This window comes from Neurospora tetrasperma (assembly GCF_000213175.1).
Source record: "Neurospora tetrasperma FGSC 2508 unplaced genomic scaffold NEUTE1scaffold_81, whole genome shotgun sequence".
Classification (NCBI taxonomy): domain Eukaryota; kingdom Fungi; phylum Ascomycota; class Sordariomycetes; order Sordariales; family Sordariaceae; genus Neurospora; species Neurospora tetrasperma.
Window position 1 is genome coordinate 1,179,644 of NW_009799179.1, and position 13,706 is coordinate 1,193,349.

The 13,706-nt window shown below is 51.4% G+C and overlaps 5 protein-coding genes across 5 annotated transcripts; 4 read left to right on the forward strand and 1 right to left on the reverse strand.

Annotated features, from left to right (window-relative positions):
• Window positions 1–1,823: 1,823 nt before the first annotated feature.
• Window positions 1,824–3,224, forward strand: NEUTE1DRAFT_89249 (uncharacterized protein; the record flags this gene model as incomplete). The annotated part of the gene is made up of 1 exon (XM_009856986.1): window positions 1,824–3,224. One exon carries the CDS (start codon window positions 1,824–1,826, stop codon window positions 3,069–3,071), a length of 1,248 nt encoding a protein of 415 aa, XP_009855288.1.
• A 164-nt stretch (window positions 3,225–3,388) lies between these two features.
• NEUTE1DRAFT_113704 (uncharacterized protein) lies at window positions 3,389–3,709 on the forward strand (the record flags this gene model as incomplete). The annotated part of the gene is made up of 1 exon (XM_009856987.1): window positions 3,389–3,709. The coding sequence occupies one exon, from the start codon at window positions 3,389–3,391 to the stop codon at window positions 3,707–3,709; it is 321 nt and encodes a 106-aa protein (XP_009855289.1).
• A 1,186-nt stretch (window positions 3,710–4,895) lies between these two features.
• Window positions 4,896–6,128, reverse strand: NEUTE1DRAFT_132537 (uncharacterized protein; the record flags this gene model as incomplete). The annotated part of the gene is made up of 2 exons (XM_009856988.1): window positions 4,896–5,853; window positions 5,942–6,128. 2 exons carry the CDS (start codon window positions 6,126–6,128, stop codon window positions 5,180–5,182), a joined length of 861 nt encoding a protein of 286 aa, XP_009855290.1.
• A 643-nt stretch (window positions 6,129–6,771) lies between these two features.
• Window positions 6,772–7,040, forward strand: NEUTE1DRAFT_118486 (uncharacterized protein; the record flags this gene model as incomplete). The annotated part of the gene is made up of 1 exon (XM_009856990.1): window positions 6,772–7,040. The coding sequence occupies one exon, from the start codon at window positions 6,824–6,826 to the stop codon at window positions 6,998–7,000; it is 177 nt and encodes a 58-aa protein (XP_009855292.1).
• Window positions 7,041–10,109: 3,069 nt separating this feature from the next.
• Window positions 10,110–12,463, forward strand: NEUTE1DRAFT_149383 (uncharacterized protein; the record flags this gene model as incomplete). Its single annotated transcript, XM_009856991.1, has 3 exons — window positions 10,110–10,316; window positions 10,383–12,087; window positions 12,171–12,463. The coding sequence occupies 3 exons, from the start codon at window positions 10,110–10,112 to the stop codon at window positions 12,461–12,463; spliced, it is 2,205 nt and encodes a 734-aa protein (XP_009855293.1).
• Between the last annotated feature and the right edge of the window lie 1,243 nt (window positions 12,464–13,706).

Consider the following 13,706-nt stretch of genomic DNA (forward strand, 5'->3'; position numbering starts at 1 on the left):
CCCCCCCCCCCCCCCCCCCCCAGTTCGAGTCCTCCTCGGCTCATCCATGCCGACCCCGACCACGCCCGTTTCTCTCGCCGCCCAGCCTGCCAGTCCACGCAAAATCTCCAATGAGTAAGGCCGCTACAGACGCCGGACCAATCCAGTGGTTAGGGTCCGTTCTCGACTGGGGTTTTGGGTCTCCCATCTCCATCAGCTAGTTGCCAACCAAGGCAACCCTCATGTCTCATCTGTTCAGGTTTCATCTCTTTGCCCGACCGTTGATATCCTGCTCGAAAAAAGAAAAGAAAAAAAGGAGAAAAAAAGAAAAGAAAAAAGAGTTGAGACACAACGAACTGCCTCAGCCGACTAGGGGCATTTTGAGTAAGGATTTTCTTGTCGACTGGGTCGTTCTCGAGTCACCAACGGTCACAGGACACAACATGGCTCAAGACAGGGCGGGATTATATCCGTCTGTCGACGTCGGCCTGCAGAGGTACGTCTGCCCGCTGCCGAGCTTCCGAACCAGCCGCCTCTTGTTGTAGTGTGCCCAGTCGTCGCCAGTGAGCCATTGAGCCGCCAATGCACGCCTTCAAAACCAACCGTATCGCGGCAGTTCAGACGACATCACAAGCTGACGACAATAGTCACCGGTAGTGAGGTGACCAAAAGAAGCGGTAAGAACAACATCAGCCGTCCATGGGTTGCATCCAACGCCATATCATTTGCATCATGCATGCGAAGCCGTTGTGAAATCCCCACGAGATGAACAAGGCCACCTTTTGTTGGGGTGTTTCAGAGCCTCCTTTTGAACCATCCAGTCATCGTTCGTCCTGACCATGCTGTCTTTTGCATCTCATCTCCGGCATCTGTGCAACACATGGCCGCGTATGTCTTTTTGCGGGCATCGAGGCAAATCCGGCTCCCGTGTATGCATCGGATTGTTCTACACCAATATTACCACTAATACTCATCAACTACCACCACCACCGCCACCATCTCAACCGCAACGACAAGCAGGAATATCATGGAACTGCGGTGTGGGGTTGCTCGGCCCTGGTTCATCTCATCAAATCTGTAGTGGCACCCTCCCGTCCTTGATGCCATGTATCATCGACCCGCACAGCACGGCAAGTCACCTATTCATGGAAACAACGGGAATGGCCTCCCACTTTCCCGCTTCCCCATGCTGGCGATGGCATTGAACGTTGGCGGTTTTGCGGTTGGATCCTAGACGGTACCCCCGAACCCCGGCAGGGCTGAGGCTCGACAAGAACAGAAAAAAAAAAAAAAAAAGAGATTGGGGTTGAATCACGGCTAGAAGCGACCCCTGCTCACCACATGGCACTTTCCAACGAAACAAGAATTTCAACATATGACAGACGGTGAATTTTTCACTCAGGCAGTCCAATTACCTCTGATTTAATGCCCCTTGTGGATATCGTACGAGATAACAACGACTGATCGGGCTATTCTGACTCGCCGAACCCTGGTATGAGCGAGGATGGCCATTGTTCCACTCTTCATGGATGATGGGTCCTTGTATCCATTGGGCCTTGTCTGGAAGGGGTCCCTCTGGGCACATGCCCTGCCTTTACCAACTATCGTGTGGCCGAGGACGGAAGAGATCTGTTGAGGCCCCAGAAGAAAATGTCCACACCATCTTTTTCTGTTTCTTTTGAAGAGAGATAAATATTTCCCCATCTCGCGCCTTGTCGCTGGCATCACACTACGCTCACTGGTTTTGTCGTCCACCATCTCGCCCTCGCCCTTGGAGCTCCACCACACCAAAGCCTCCCTCAGGAAAGAAAAAAGAAAAAATCGCTTGACACTTGTCGACAGTCATGGCTCTCACTTACCAACAAAGTAAGCTCGTCAGAGATACTATACCCGCTCTCAAGGAGCACGGTGAGAGGATAACGAGCAGCTTTTACAAGACTATGCTCACCGACCACCCCGAACTTAACAACTACTTCAACTCGGTAAACCAGAAGAATGGCAGGCAACCTCGGGCCCTGACGGCCGTCATCTTGGGCTTTGCCTCAAACATTAACCATCTTAGCGAGCTCGTCCCCAAGTTTGAGCGCATGTGCAACAAGCACTGTTCGTTGGGTATCCAGCCAGAGCACTACGAGGTTGTCGGCAAGTATCTCATCCAGGCTTTCGGCGAGGTTTTGGGCCCCGCGATGACACCCGAAGTGCAGACGGCATGGACAAAGGCATATTGGATGCTGGCCAAGATGTTGATTGGGCGCGAGGCACAGTTGTACAGGGACTTTGAGAGCTGGCCCTCATGGCGCCCTTTCAAGATCGACAGGATTGTCAACGAGTGCGATGACCTCTACACCTTCTATCTTGTTCCTCAGGATGGAAAGAAGTTACCAAAATTCCTCCCCGGCCAGTACGTCTCCGTCCAGATCCAAGTCCCTGGTGGCAACCGCCAGTCCAGACAGTATTCCCTCAGTGAGGCGTGGAGGGAGGATTACTACCGTATCACCATCCGCCGAGACGAGGGTACCGTCTACTCCAACTCAGTTTCCAAGTCCTTCTTCAACCCCGGCATCGTCTCCAACTACCTTATCGATCAGACTACCGTCGGTTCTATCCTCCAGGTCTCTCACCCGGCTGGCGAGTTTTTCTTGGACGTCCACAACACGAGCACGGTGCCTCTGGTTCTGATTTCTGCTGGTGTCGGCGTCACTCCCATGGTTTCCATCGCCAACACAGTTATGGAGAGTCAAACCAGTCGCCAAATTGCCTGGATTCATGGCTGCCGCAAGCATATCCCCTTTGAGGACCACATCAAGACTTTGCGCAAGAGGAATAGCAACTTCCAAACCAAGATCTTCAAGACCGTCATCAACAGCACTGATCGCCCTGGCGAGACATATGACTACAACGAGCGCATGGACCTGGCCAAGCTCAAGCCCGAGGAGCTCCATCTTCAGCATGGCGGCACTGAGTACTTCATCTGCGGCCCGGAGCAGTTCATGATCAACCAAAAACTCTACCTCATGCAGCAAGGTGTCTCGGCCTCGCGCATCAAGTGCGAGATCTTCACCACGGGCGATTTGGTTACTAAGCAGGGATGAAGCGCACGGGATCCTGAGGTTCAGGAGATTGATCATGACTTTGTCAGTCCGTCGTCGTGTAATTACCGGTCTATGATGCCCTCGCGGTGTGACCCACCACAACATCAACAACAACACGATTATCATCAAAATCAACAATACCGACATACCAAGAAGCTGGGTCTCATAATAGAGACCATCGATTTGACAGAGGAGGAGGCTGGGGATGAAAAGAGGGTGACGCAGATAAGCAGAGAAGGAGGAGGTGGATGGGAAAATGTGGCGCCTGATCCCCGCAAGGCGAGAAGGTCTCCATCGCTTTCCACAAAGCTGCCCAAATGGAGAAACCGCGCCGCCGTGTCCGGGCTCAGCATAGGCAGCGACACTCAGAAACTACCCCCGACTCTGCTCAGCCCCTCTTCAACAAGGACCCGACGAGACATGACAATACCACCACCAACAACTACGGCGATTCCCGGTATGGGTATGCGCGCCGCGTCAGGATCGCACGTGCCACGTCAATCATCTGTGTCAACAACGGCATGGTCTACCTCAGGACCCAACAGAGGAGGAGGAGAGAAGAGAAGAAGAGCGTCAACATCGGTGGCGGGAAGCATCAGCACTGGGATAAAGAGGGGATCGGCATCTCTACGGGATAATGTGCAATATTGGGTATCGAATGCGGTTGGCGGCGCGGACCATCGTTATCAAAAGATATCATAACCTCATCAACAAACTTAAGCATATATGGGAGCGGGAGTGGACAAAACAGGAAATGGCTGCACTGATAGGCGTTGGGACGAAAAAAATAAAAGTGATACCAAGTAGGATGCATGGGAATTAGGGGAGGGTTAATTTAGAGCTGAAACTTTTTTTTACGTGTTCGAGAAATCAAGGGGGCCTTCTACTATATATGTTTTCTTTCAACTGTACAAACCTTGTAATATCAAGAGTGATTTGGATGGGGTGAGATGGAATGGGAGTCGAATGGAAATGAATATCCAAAACATCATCATGCGTTCCACGATACCATCTGCCATTTCTAGTGAGGCAATCATCTCACTCTCCTTTTTTCCCCCTCGGTAAATGTTTCTCTACCCATCACCAACCACTCATCAACATCACGACCGCGAAGACCAAGAACAATCATCTTTTTGATATAGAAAGAAGATTAAGCAAACCTTCAATCACAACCGAAAACACGATCAAACCAAACCAGACAAAAAACAAAGCGTGGACCAGACGAGATGTCTACTAAAAATAGACCGAGCACCCTTCTCCCCGTGAAGCCCAAGCCCAAGCCCAAGCCGTCCCCTCGTCCTCCCCCGAGACCCAGGCCCCAAGAACCCCGCCTAAGTCGCCTTCTTAAAGTTAAGAAGCAAATTCTCCATTCCTTACCTACTCTACCTATCGCAGTCGATAGCTACCTGTGGTAAGCAACAAGATGCAGCTGGAGACCAGGAGGGCGAGTCGCTCACTTGGACCTCGCTGGCAAACCAGAAGGCTGTCTATTCACACCAGATAACCAAGGGCTTGAGCGACCTGATTTGACGGTGATGGAGGGACTGAGAATGGAGTGAACTGGATTGAAATGGCGACTTAGAGGGAACTGAAGGGAGGGGGTGCTAGGCAACCAGAGGACTAGGGACCAGAAACAAATTCATGGGAAACTGACTGGTTTTGAGAAGCGAATGGATGTGGTCAGGACATAATTTAGTTCTTCACGACAGGACTGTTCCTTTCTGTAGGCCATGCCATTAATTCACACAGCTGGCCTCGATTCGCCCTCTGCCCTAACTCCGGCTTTATGCTGTTGTGTGCTCCTCATGTCTTAGCTTCCCTGATCTTGTAATTGTTTTATCTTTATTGTATGTAGCGTGCGTGCTGTGTCTCCGCAGATAGACCGCAACCATGTCCTGTCTTCTCCTGGCCTTCAACTTCTCACATCTCTTTATGAAACCACCACTACCACCCCATGAAGTTCTGTATTGCCTTCTTCTTTTCCCTTTTCCTTCACCCCGTTTATCATCATTTAACCACCTACTCTTCAATACACGCTTCACGTCCCAACCTCGCGACCACCTTCCCTCTCATATCCCCCCTTCCCCTTCTTCAAGCCCGCGCCTCCACTACACCTGCGCTACAGCCCTCACAACCCCACCCCCCTCCACCCCTCTAACCACCCCCTTCGCCAATCCCAACCGTCTCTCAATCTCCTCCTCGCTCGCACCCCTTTTCCTCAACTCAAACACATCCTTGACCATCTGCACCGACAAAAACTGCCTGCCCTGGAAGCTCTTGTCGTTTCTCCCAAACTTATCCATCTCCTCCTCGTATTTGCGCTCCAAGACTTTACGCGCATCAAGCGCGGTGAGGGTGGCATTGGATTGCAAAGCGGGGAACGAGGGCGAGAGGAGTGTGGGGATGTTTTCCTTTTGGGGGGGTTGTTGTTGTGCGTGAGACTGAGACTGAGATTGAGATTGAGAAGGGGACAGTCGCCTGGAAGGGAACTGGTGGGACTGGAATTGGGAAGAAGAGGAGGAGGAGGACGGCGGAAGGTGCTGCGATTGAAGTTGGGGTTGAGGATGAACGGAGACGGTGGACGACGGCGAGTGGATGGGGTTGGGTTGGACGGTGGCGGAGAGTTGACGCAGGCGGGCGGCGAAGGCGGGGTCGCCGATTGCGTCGAGGGGAGAACCTGATCCTGTTGGAGATGGGAATGAGGAGGTTTTTGATGATGATGATGTCCTTGTAGGTGGTTGTTGACCGTGGTGAAACTGATCTTGAGTCGACGTCGCTGCTGCTGCGGGGTTGGGCGTGGTTAGGTTATTCCATTCGTAGCTCATAGAGCAAGGGCTAGGATTATGAAGGACATGGTTTGGATTATTTACCTTCTTCATAAGTATTTGATGAAGCTGAATCCATCTGCGACTGCGATGGCGCCTCCTGTCCCCCGTTTACGCGAGGAGGGGGGGCTCTTGGTGCGGCAGCGACGCCAGAGCGCGACGCGGCGGCGAGAGAGGCGGCTGTCGCATTTTTAGGTAATTTGCGCGCAACCTTTGAGGATCCCGCACCCATTCTCACTGGAACTTTCGAGACGGACGGACTTTTGGAGTGGTGGTTTACACAGTAGTTGTTGATGCTCACAGTCAGGACAGTCGGAGTTGATGTGTCGTCATTCAGATTGTGACAGGGGTATGCTTGGAGCTACTTTGACCTGAGGGTTATCTGCGGGAGCTTCGCCGCATTGTCTTGGCGTTCATGTTTGAGTTGTAGATGAGGTTTCCTATCGCCAAATTGTCTCTTTTTCACTTCTACTGAAGAGAACTGGGTAGTATATGGCTTCAGTGGTTTATTTAAGAGCTGGGGAGTAGTGACATTTTTCTAAGTATCGCGACGTTTGCAATGAGAATTCCGTCAACCTCGCATGACCCTGACCGCTTGCCTTTCTTACCCCTAACCCTACCTCTCCTCCTCCCAAGCTTTATACCACAAAAGGAGAGCTCCCGGATTCGGCTCACTTACAAAGTCTACTCCGAGATCGGGCTCACTCGGCCTGTAAGAACCTGGCAGGCCGTTTTGATATTCTCAGAGAAATTGACCCGAGATCAAGTCTGAGCCTGATTGATAACTCCAGGCCTCTTCTCAGATACCGTTACATAGCTTATGGATCCTCAGCGATTAATACCCAAAGAAAAGCGGTTGGTACTAGCTGAACTGGCTGAGGCTCAGATGCATGAACGACTGCTTGCGTCGAGTTCTTCACTTCAGATATGATAACCTTGGTGGAGACAGACTGCAAGCATGTCTTGAAACGCCAATTGTTTGCATGTCTATGGTACGGAACGTTACCCGCCCAAACGGCGTTCCGATCGACTCTTGGGACTAATGCATCAACCACACTTCAGGGACGAGTTACCGAGATGTTGGAAAGCTTCCCCACGTGGTAGCTTGCTGAGGGTTCTAGTGCAACATTCGACTGCTTGACCGTCCCCTTCAGGCAGACGAAAGATTGGAAACAGTACTCAATGAGGCCCATGACATATTAGCAAACACATCAGTGGCATGTGACAATCGAGCTTCTTGAACAACAAGCTGAAGGTTCCGCGTGAAGTGTCTCCCATCCCGTGTCCGCCCGTAGGCCGTACCACGCCGGCAGTGGATATCAAGTTCCGCCTGACTGCCAGACTAAAAGGGGCCAACTACCGTGGATTGCTGAGGGCAGTAAGGAGCCTAGCTGGTAAAAGTCGAGTTAAGTATTGGGGATGGGAGTGGATAGGTTTGTTTATGTATTTCCAAGTTGAGTGAGGTCTCTTGTTTTCAATTTTTCAGTCTTGTCCAGTCCCACGTCGCGATGCCATGCCGTGGGGAATATGGGGCAGATGGGGGAGTTGAACAAGGAATGGGTGTTGAGAGCACCGAGGTGGCTCCACCAGAGCCCATCACGCAATAGCGACCGTAGGAGGTTGGGAGAGGGCTAGAACGGTAGCCAAGTGGTCTTAAGAAAGACCCATACGCCGTTGGTATCGCTGTCCGTGAGCCGTGGATAGCGCCGTGTCCCCTACGGAAACAGTTCCGAAACTAGATCGGATGCCGGTCCATGTCGAGCGATAAAGAAGCATGGAGCCATTACCTTTCCGGGCCGAGCTGGAGACAAGAAGATGTGGACTTGGGCGGTGCTGTCCGGGTCTTTTGAATTTTACCTGACAGCATCACTTTTATTGATGAAGGAGATGGCGTTGTATTGTCTGTGGTTGACGGCAATTGATCTCGCAATAGACTCGGATGGGCGTGGAATGAACTCGGTGCGGGTTCTGTGACTCAGGGTATGATCTACTGCGATTTCTTTTTGGCGTTTTCACCGGCTGAAAATGGCCGAGGAAAATCATCGGTGTTCCCGAAATTCTATAGAATTGCCCCGCTTACCTATCAACCTTCCAGCCAACCAGAGCCCTCAAACTACTTCTTGACCCGGTGAACCAAAAAAGATGGGAGGTGAAGTTTTCGTTACTGAATGCGCGGAAATGTGTAATCCTGAAGCCACCATAACCAGCCCAACTCCAACGCCAAAACAATGAAATCACCATTTCCACCGATGAACACCAAAGAGTATTGCATCCTAGTGAAAAAGCCCAAAGTACCTTTTCTACGGTGAAATAAGCCCCAAGAATGGCTTCGAATCACGCCTTGGGGCAATCAACTCAATGATATCCACAGTACATATTTTAATGTGGCCCAAAGCTTAATCGACTTTAAGACTTTGTGCCTGTCTGTCAGGGACCGTCAGGGACCGCTACCTTACCTTTAGGAGGTTACGGCCAGGCGAGCTTCGGTGGGATTGCCCCAAACTGCCCGGCACGATGGCGGGGGCAGGCCTTGGCGAGATCCACTACAAAAGATTCGTCATCCTCGATTTTCACACAGAGTCCACCTCAAAGTGTCAACAACAAGGGAAGTGTCCACACTGACTGTGTGAAACGAAACCCAAAAGGTCGTTCAGTGGAAGCGATGACAAGAGCAAGATGATCAAGTTATGTCCTTTCGTGGATGTATTGCAAGTAATATGTTAAGCTCAAAAGTGACTTGCTATAGCTGAAAACCTCCCAGTCTGGAGAAGAAAAGCGTCGATTGGGTCTTTGGACTGTACCTTCTTAAATGGTCAATTAGAGAACAATCGGACTCAAGACAAGCACTTGGCGTACCCATTCCACACGTGGTGTTCGTCGCGCCATGCTGCTGTCCGGTCAGAGTTCGTTGATTTTGTCAAGGTGCAAACCATTCGCCAGCGCCTTCATTCGTCGGCTGCTTGCCACATGTAATTCTTATAAGCACGGAAATGCGGCCTATAACCTGTCTTATCCAATGAGAATGTGGGTTTGAGTCTCCAGCCATCCCACGGCCCCGCAGTTTGACGCAGCGTTGCAGCGTAAGTCAGGCTTTGCAGGGCACTATCAAAATCTTTTGCGCCATTCAGTTCCCATTGCAATCGTCGATGTTACGGGGGAAAGAGCAGAGCGGCACTGAATCCCCCGCTTCAATACACGACTCCTCAGTTTACCTACCTAATAGTCCCGCCACCGTCAATGTTGCTTCATCTTACTATCTTCCCTCTAGGTACCTCTGCGCGTCTATTGTCTCTCTTGAAACCACCCGAACGAAGGGGCTATTCATATCCATCTTCAGCATCACGCGGCATTACACTGGACACGCCAGAGGCACCGTCCGGGCACCAGCCAGTGACCGTGCATGCATATCTGATATGTACCTCCTCTGAATATTACATACCTCTCCCATAGTACACCATTACAACACAATTCGGTAATCCACATCCGCAGCAACTGGTGTCTTGGCTTTGGCAATTACTGAACGAAGGCATCGGCCTGGTTGTGCCTCAGCTGTGACTCTTATTAACTGCTTGGCTAAGCAGTGGTTTGACCGGCGACCCCATCGCCAAACTTGATTGGGCCGATTCGACTGGGTCCGGGTCTGCATTGGTCTGCAAGGCTAGAGAGGTAAGAGGTAGCAGCAGCTGCGGAAGACGGAAGACGGGACAGAACAGGAAGAGCTCTCTCTGCCAGGTACCTTACCCATCGCCAGTGCCGCCATCAACCTTAAACACGCCGGGCGTCCCCCCAACTTCCCGATCTCGGATTCCCAATTTCTTCACCATCACCCTCGACCACCGCCCATCGGCCCATATCGCCCATCGCCCCATCGCGACACCGGACCACCACTACGACGTCTGCCCGGATACCGTACCGGATCATCGGGTCGCCCCATCACGCGACCACCGCGCCGCCCTGGACGTCTACCGACCCGTTGACGCCACCGGCCCGCCCAGTTCTTCCTCCGATCGATTGACTACTGCCGTGTGCCGCCCCGGCTGCCGCTCCCGTGTTTTGATACGGTTCGGCCATAGGAGCATTTGGCTAGTGAGACCACTTTAGCGCCGAGGACTTTGTACCACAACACCAGCACACACACCTCTATACTATACTATACTATACTACACTATACCATACAGTCTTCAGTACTCTCCGTCTCTGCTATTTCATTACCATGGAGAGCCCCGAGTTCTCGGCTGGTATGCGCAACCAGGGCCCCAACGGTGGTCCCCCAAAGCGCAAGCGTAGCATCATGGAAAGCAGCCCTGCTAGCACAGGAGACAACGACCGTGAAGAGCGCGACGATGGCTCCCCCGAGACCAAGGGTGGCCGCCGGCTGCCCGGTGTCAAGCGCGCCTGCAACGAGTGTCGTCAACAAAAGGTATGAATCTAAGAAGATAACTGCCGAGTCGCGAACCCTTCTTGCTGACATTTCGTCTTCTTACAGTTGCGATGCGATGTCGTTCAAGAACCCTTCTCTAGCTGCTCACGATGCAACCGTCTACACCTCGAATGCAAGATCGAATCTAACTTCAAGCGCGTCGGGAAGCGTAGTAAGCATGCCGAGATGGAGAAAGAGATCGAGAGGCTCAGACGCGCGGTGCAAAGTGCAAAATCCCAAGGTTTTGTTGTCGACGAGGACGATGACAACAACACCCCAGGCAATGCCACGCACTCCCAACTACACTCCCCTGTGATTAACAGCCATTACTCGCACACAAGGAACCCCTCGTTGATGGGTTCCGACGAGGCTGTCTCTTCTCTGCTTCACCTGAAGCGTGGAGGCTCCTATGCCATGCCCAGGATCGTGCGTGAGCTTGAAGACTTCAGGATAACGGAAGATGACGAAGGCGTTTTGTTTAACGACTACTTCCACTACTATCACCCATTCCTCCCATTCCTCAATCCCCATCAGACCCCAGACCAGTACTACCAACAGTATCCTTTGCTTTACTGGGCCATAGTGGCCGTGGCCAGCAGGCGCTATGGCCACGATCGATCATTCTTGACAAAGCTATCCAGCCCTCTGACAAGATTGCTCTGGACTACCATCGGCGAGGTGCCTCAAAGCTACTTTGCTGTCAAGGCGCTGTGCCTCCTCTGCACATGGCCTCTTCCGACCAGCACATCATCATCCGACCCGACCCACATTCTGAGTGGTGTCCTGATGAAGACGGCCACCGGTCTGGGCCTTCATCGACCAAATCACATGAACGACTTCTCGAGGGTGCCTATAGAGCTCAACAAGGAGGGTCTCCATGATAGAATCAAGACGTGGGCCGTCGCCAATATCGTGGCGCAGGCTGTAGGCACAGGCTATGGTCAACCGGCAACAACCTTATACGACTGGACATTGGCTACTCGCCAAGGCGATACAAGTCCTGCTTCGCTGGGTCCAGAGCTCGAGGCTAGACTCCAGATCGAACGCTTCTGTGACAAGGTTTCAAAGGAAATGTACAGCAATGCTAGCGATCCTAGGGGCGTTGCAGGCGATGAGCATCGAGCCATGTTAATGCGCGTTTATCGTCGCGATTATAACGAGCTGGCTGCTTCCGTCTTGTCCAAGGGTGTCTCACCGGTCGTCAACCTCCATCTCAAGGCTGCTGGCCTCCATCTACGCCTTGCAGGCTTTTTCGATTCCAACAACTCACCCAACTACCTGGATGATCTTATGGGGCTTTGGAGAGCTACGACGAGCTTCCTTGACTTCATCTTGGATGGCGACCCGTCTTGCCACGATCACTATTCTTACCAATACCGCGATCAGTACATGCTCAAGTACGCCTCCAATTTTATCCAGCAGATGCTGGTAGCTGCCGGGTTCTCACTGCTCAAGCTACTGCGCTCCTTCTTCGCCAAAATTATTGATTTTGATCGCGGACGGGAACTCTTCCACAGAACCATTCAGGCCATCCGGACCACAAGCGTCATACAGAACGATCTTTATTGGAGATTGGCTGAACTTATGGTCCAGATATGGAATGGCGCTGGTAGGGAGAACCCAAACGCATATCGGCCAGATGGAACCGACCCGGTGGTGGATGACAGTCTGCAACTCAAGGTGAGATGTAGACACAGCATGAGCCTGGTATTCGATTCGATTTGGCACTGGAGGGAAGAGTACCAGGCCAGGGGGAGAGGTACACTTGATGGTAAGTCTTTCTCTTTGTTATCGGACTGTTCCTCAATTGGCGAAACACTGCTCCTAGTTGCTAAAAACAAGTGTTTGGCACAGCCCTCAAGCAACCCACAAATCCTGATTCAGCTAATGAATCATCAGCCTCTTCGACACATCTCGATAGTACGCTAGCACCGCCCTCTCACGGTATCCCGAACCTTGGCCTCGCCGCCGCCGCCTCGAACGGATCCATCACACCCGGAGGAGGATCAACTACCATGGGTGGAAACCAGCAACTCATGGGCATGAACGGCTTCGATACCCTCGACGTCTGGGATCCCCAACACTGGATGCTCGATGGCCTGCTCGACTTCAACTACACGTTTGTCCCGCCGATAGAAGGCGCTTAGGAGCCCCTTTTACGACCAGGGAACGGAACGTCTTGATGCATACCCACGATTAGCCGCCGCCGTCGATGTCCGAAGATCTATTACGCGTACTAAACTGATTCATATTATACAGAGCTTCAACACTCGATCAAACAGTATCACCATCAGCATCAGCATCAGCAAATTGTTTTCTTCGATCAGCATGCTCTTTCATAATTCATGTGTTGCATTTTCAGTTTGCTTTTTATTCTTCAACAAGTATACCCCTTTTTTCATGCACATAATGAGACTAAAAATCTCTGGGATATTGGGGTTCGGGATTTGCCTTTTTTTCGCTTTGGTTCGGGATAACGGTAGGCTGGGAAAATTTTCTAGAGCGGAACTCAAAAATCAAAATTGGCGAAGTATCTTGAGACTATGTCCAAGACGATGGAACAAGTTATATAATTCTCTTTAAATCCCACGTAGTCGTAGTGTGACACAAAAGAAGGTGTTATCATGGTGTATCTTCTACGTAGCTCATGTCTGGCATCGATGAGAGAAAGCTCATAATAAGCATTGTGTTTCATTTTCAGATTTGCAAAGTTCAGTTGCATTCCCTTCCTCAGTACTGCCTCGCAAGACTCAACATCACAATCACAAAAAACTTTTTACGAACCCTACGTACTCTTCTCCATCGCGACAACCCAGAACTCCTCCACGGCCCATCATATCATCACTGGAATGCTCACCCTCCTTTCCATCCAGGCGCGACACTTTTCGAGGGAAACAACACTGACTGACAACATAAAAAAAAAACGGACTCCCACATCCCGAAAACGTACCTGCCATCGCCCCTACCCTCCAACATCTGGCCATATCTCTCGCCACAAATTTAGCACACACAAAGAACCAATTGCTCTCCATAACGTCACCGACTCACCAAAGTCAATCAATTCCGATGATGTTCAAACACCACACACATTATTTACCAAGCGCCGTTGCTGCGCCGCTGAGTGTGTGTGCCGCTGGGCGCGCGCGCCGTTGGTGGTTTTCCTCCCCGGCTCGGCTTGTTGGGTCGTTCCTTACACCCAGCGGAAGCCGGAATAAGACGAGGAGTTGTGTGTATCCCTAGGGATCAACGGTCGGTCGGGGTATAACCAACCAACTGGATAATGTGAAACACGCATACGGGGTTGAGTGGCTACTTGGTCATTTTTGGTGATTGGGTGTATCGATTGATTTTCTTTGGCTTTTTGTTGTTCTTTTTTTTTTCTTATTTTTT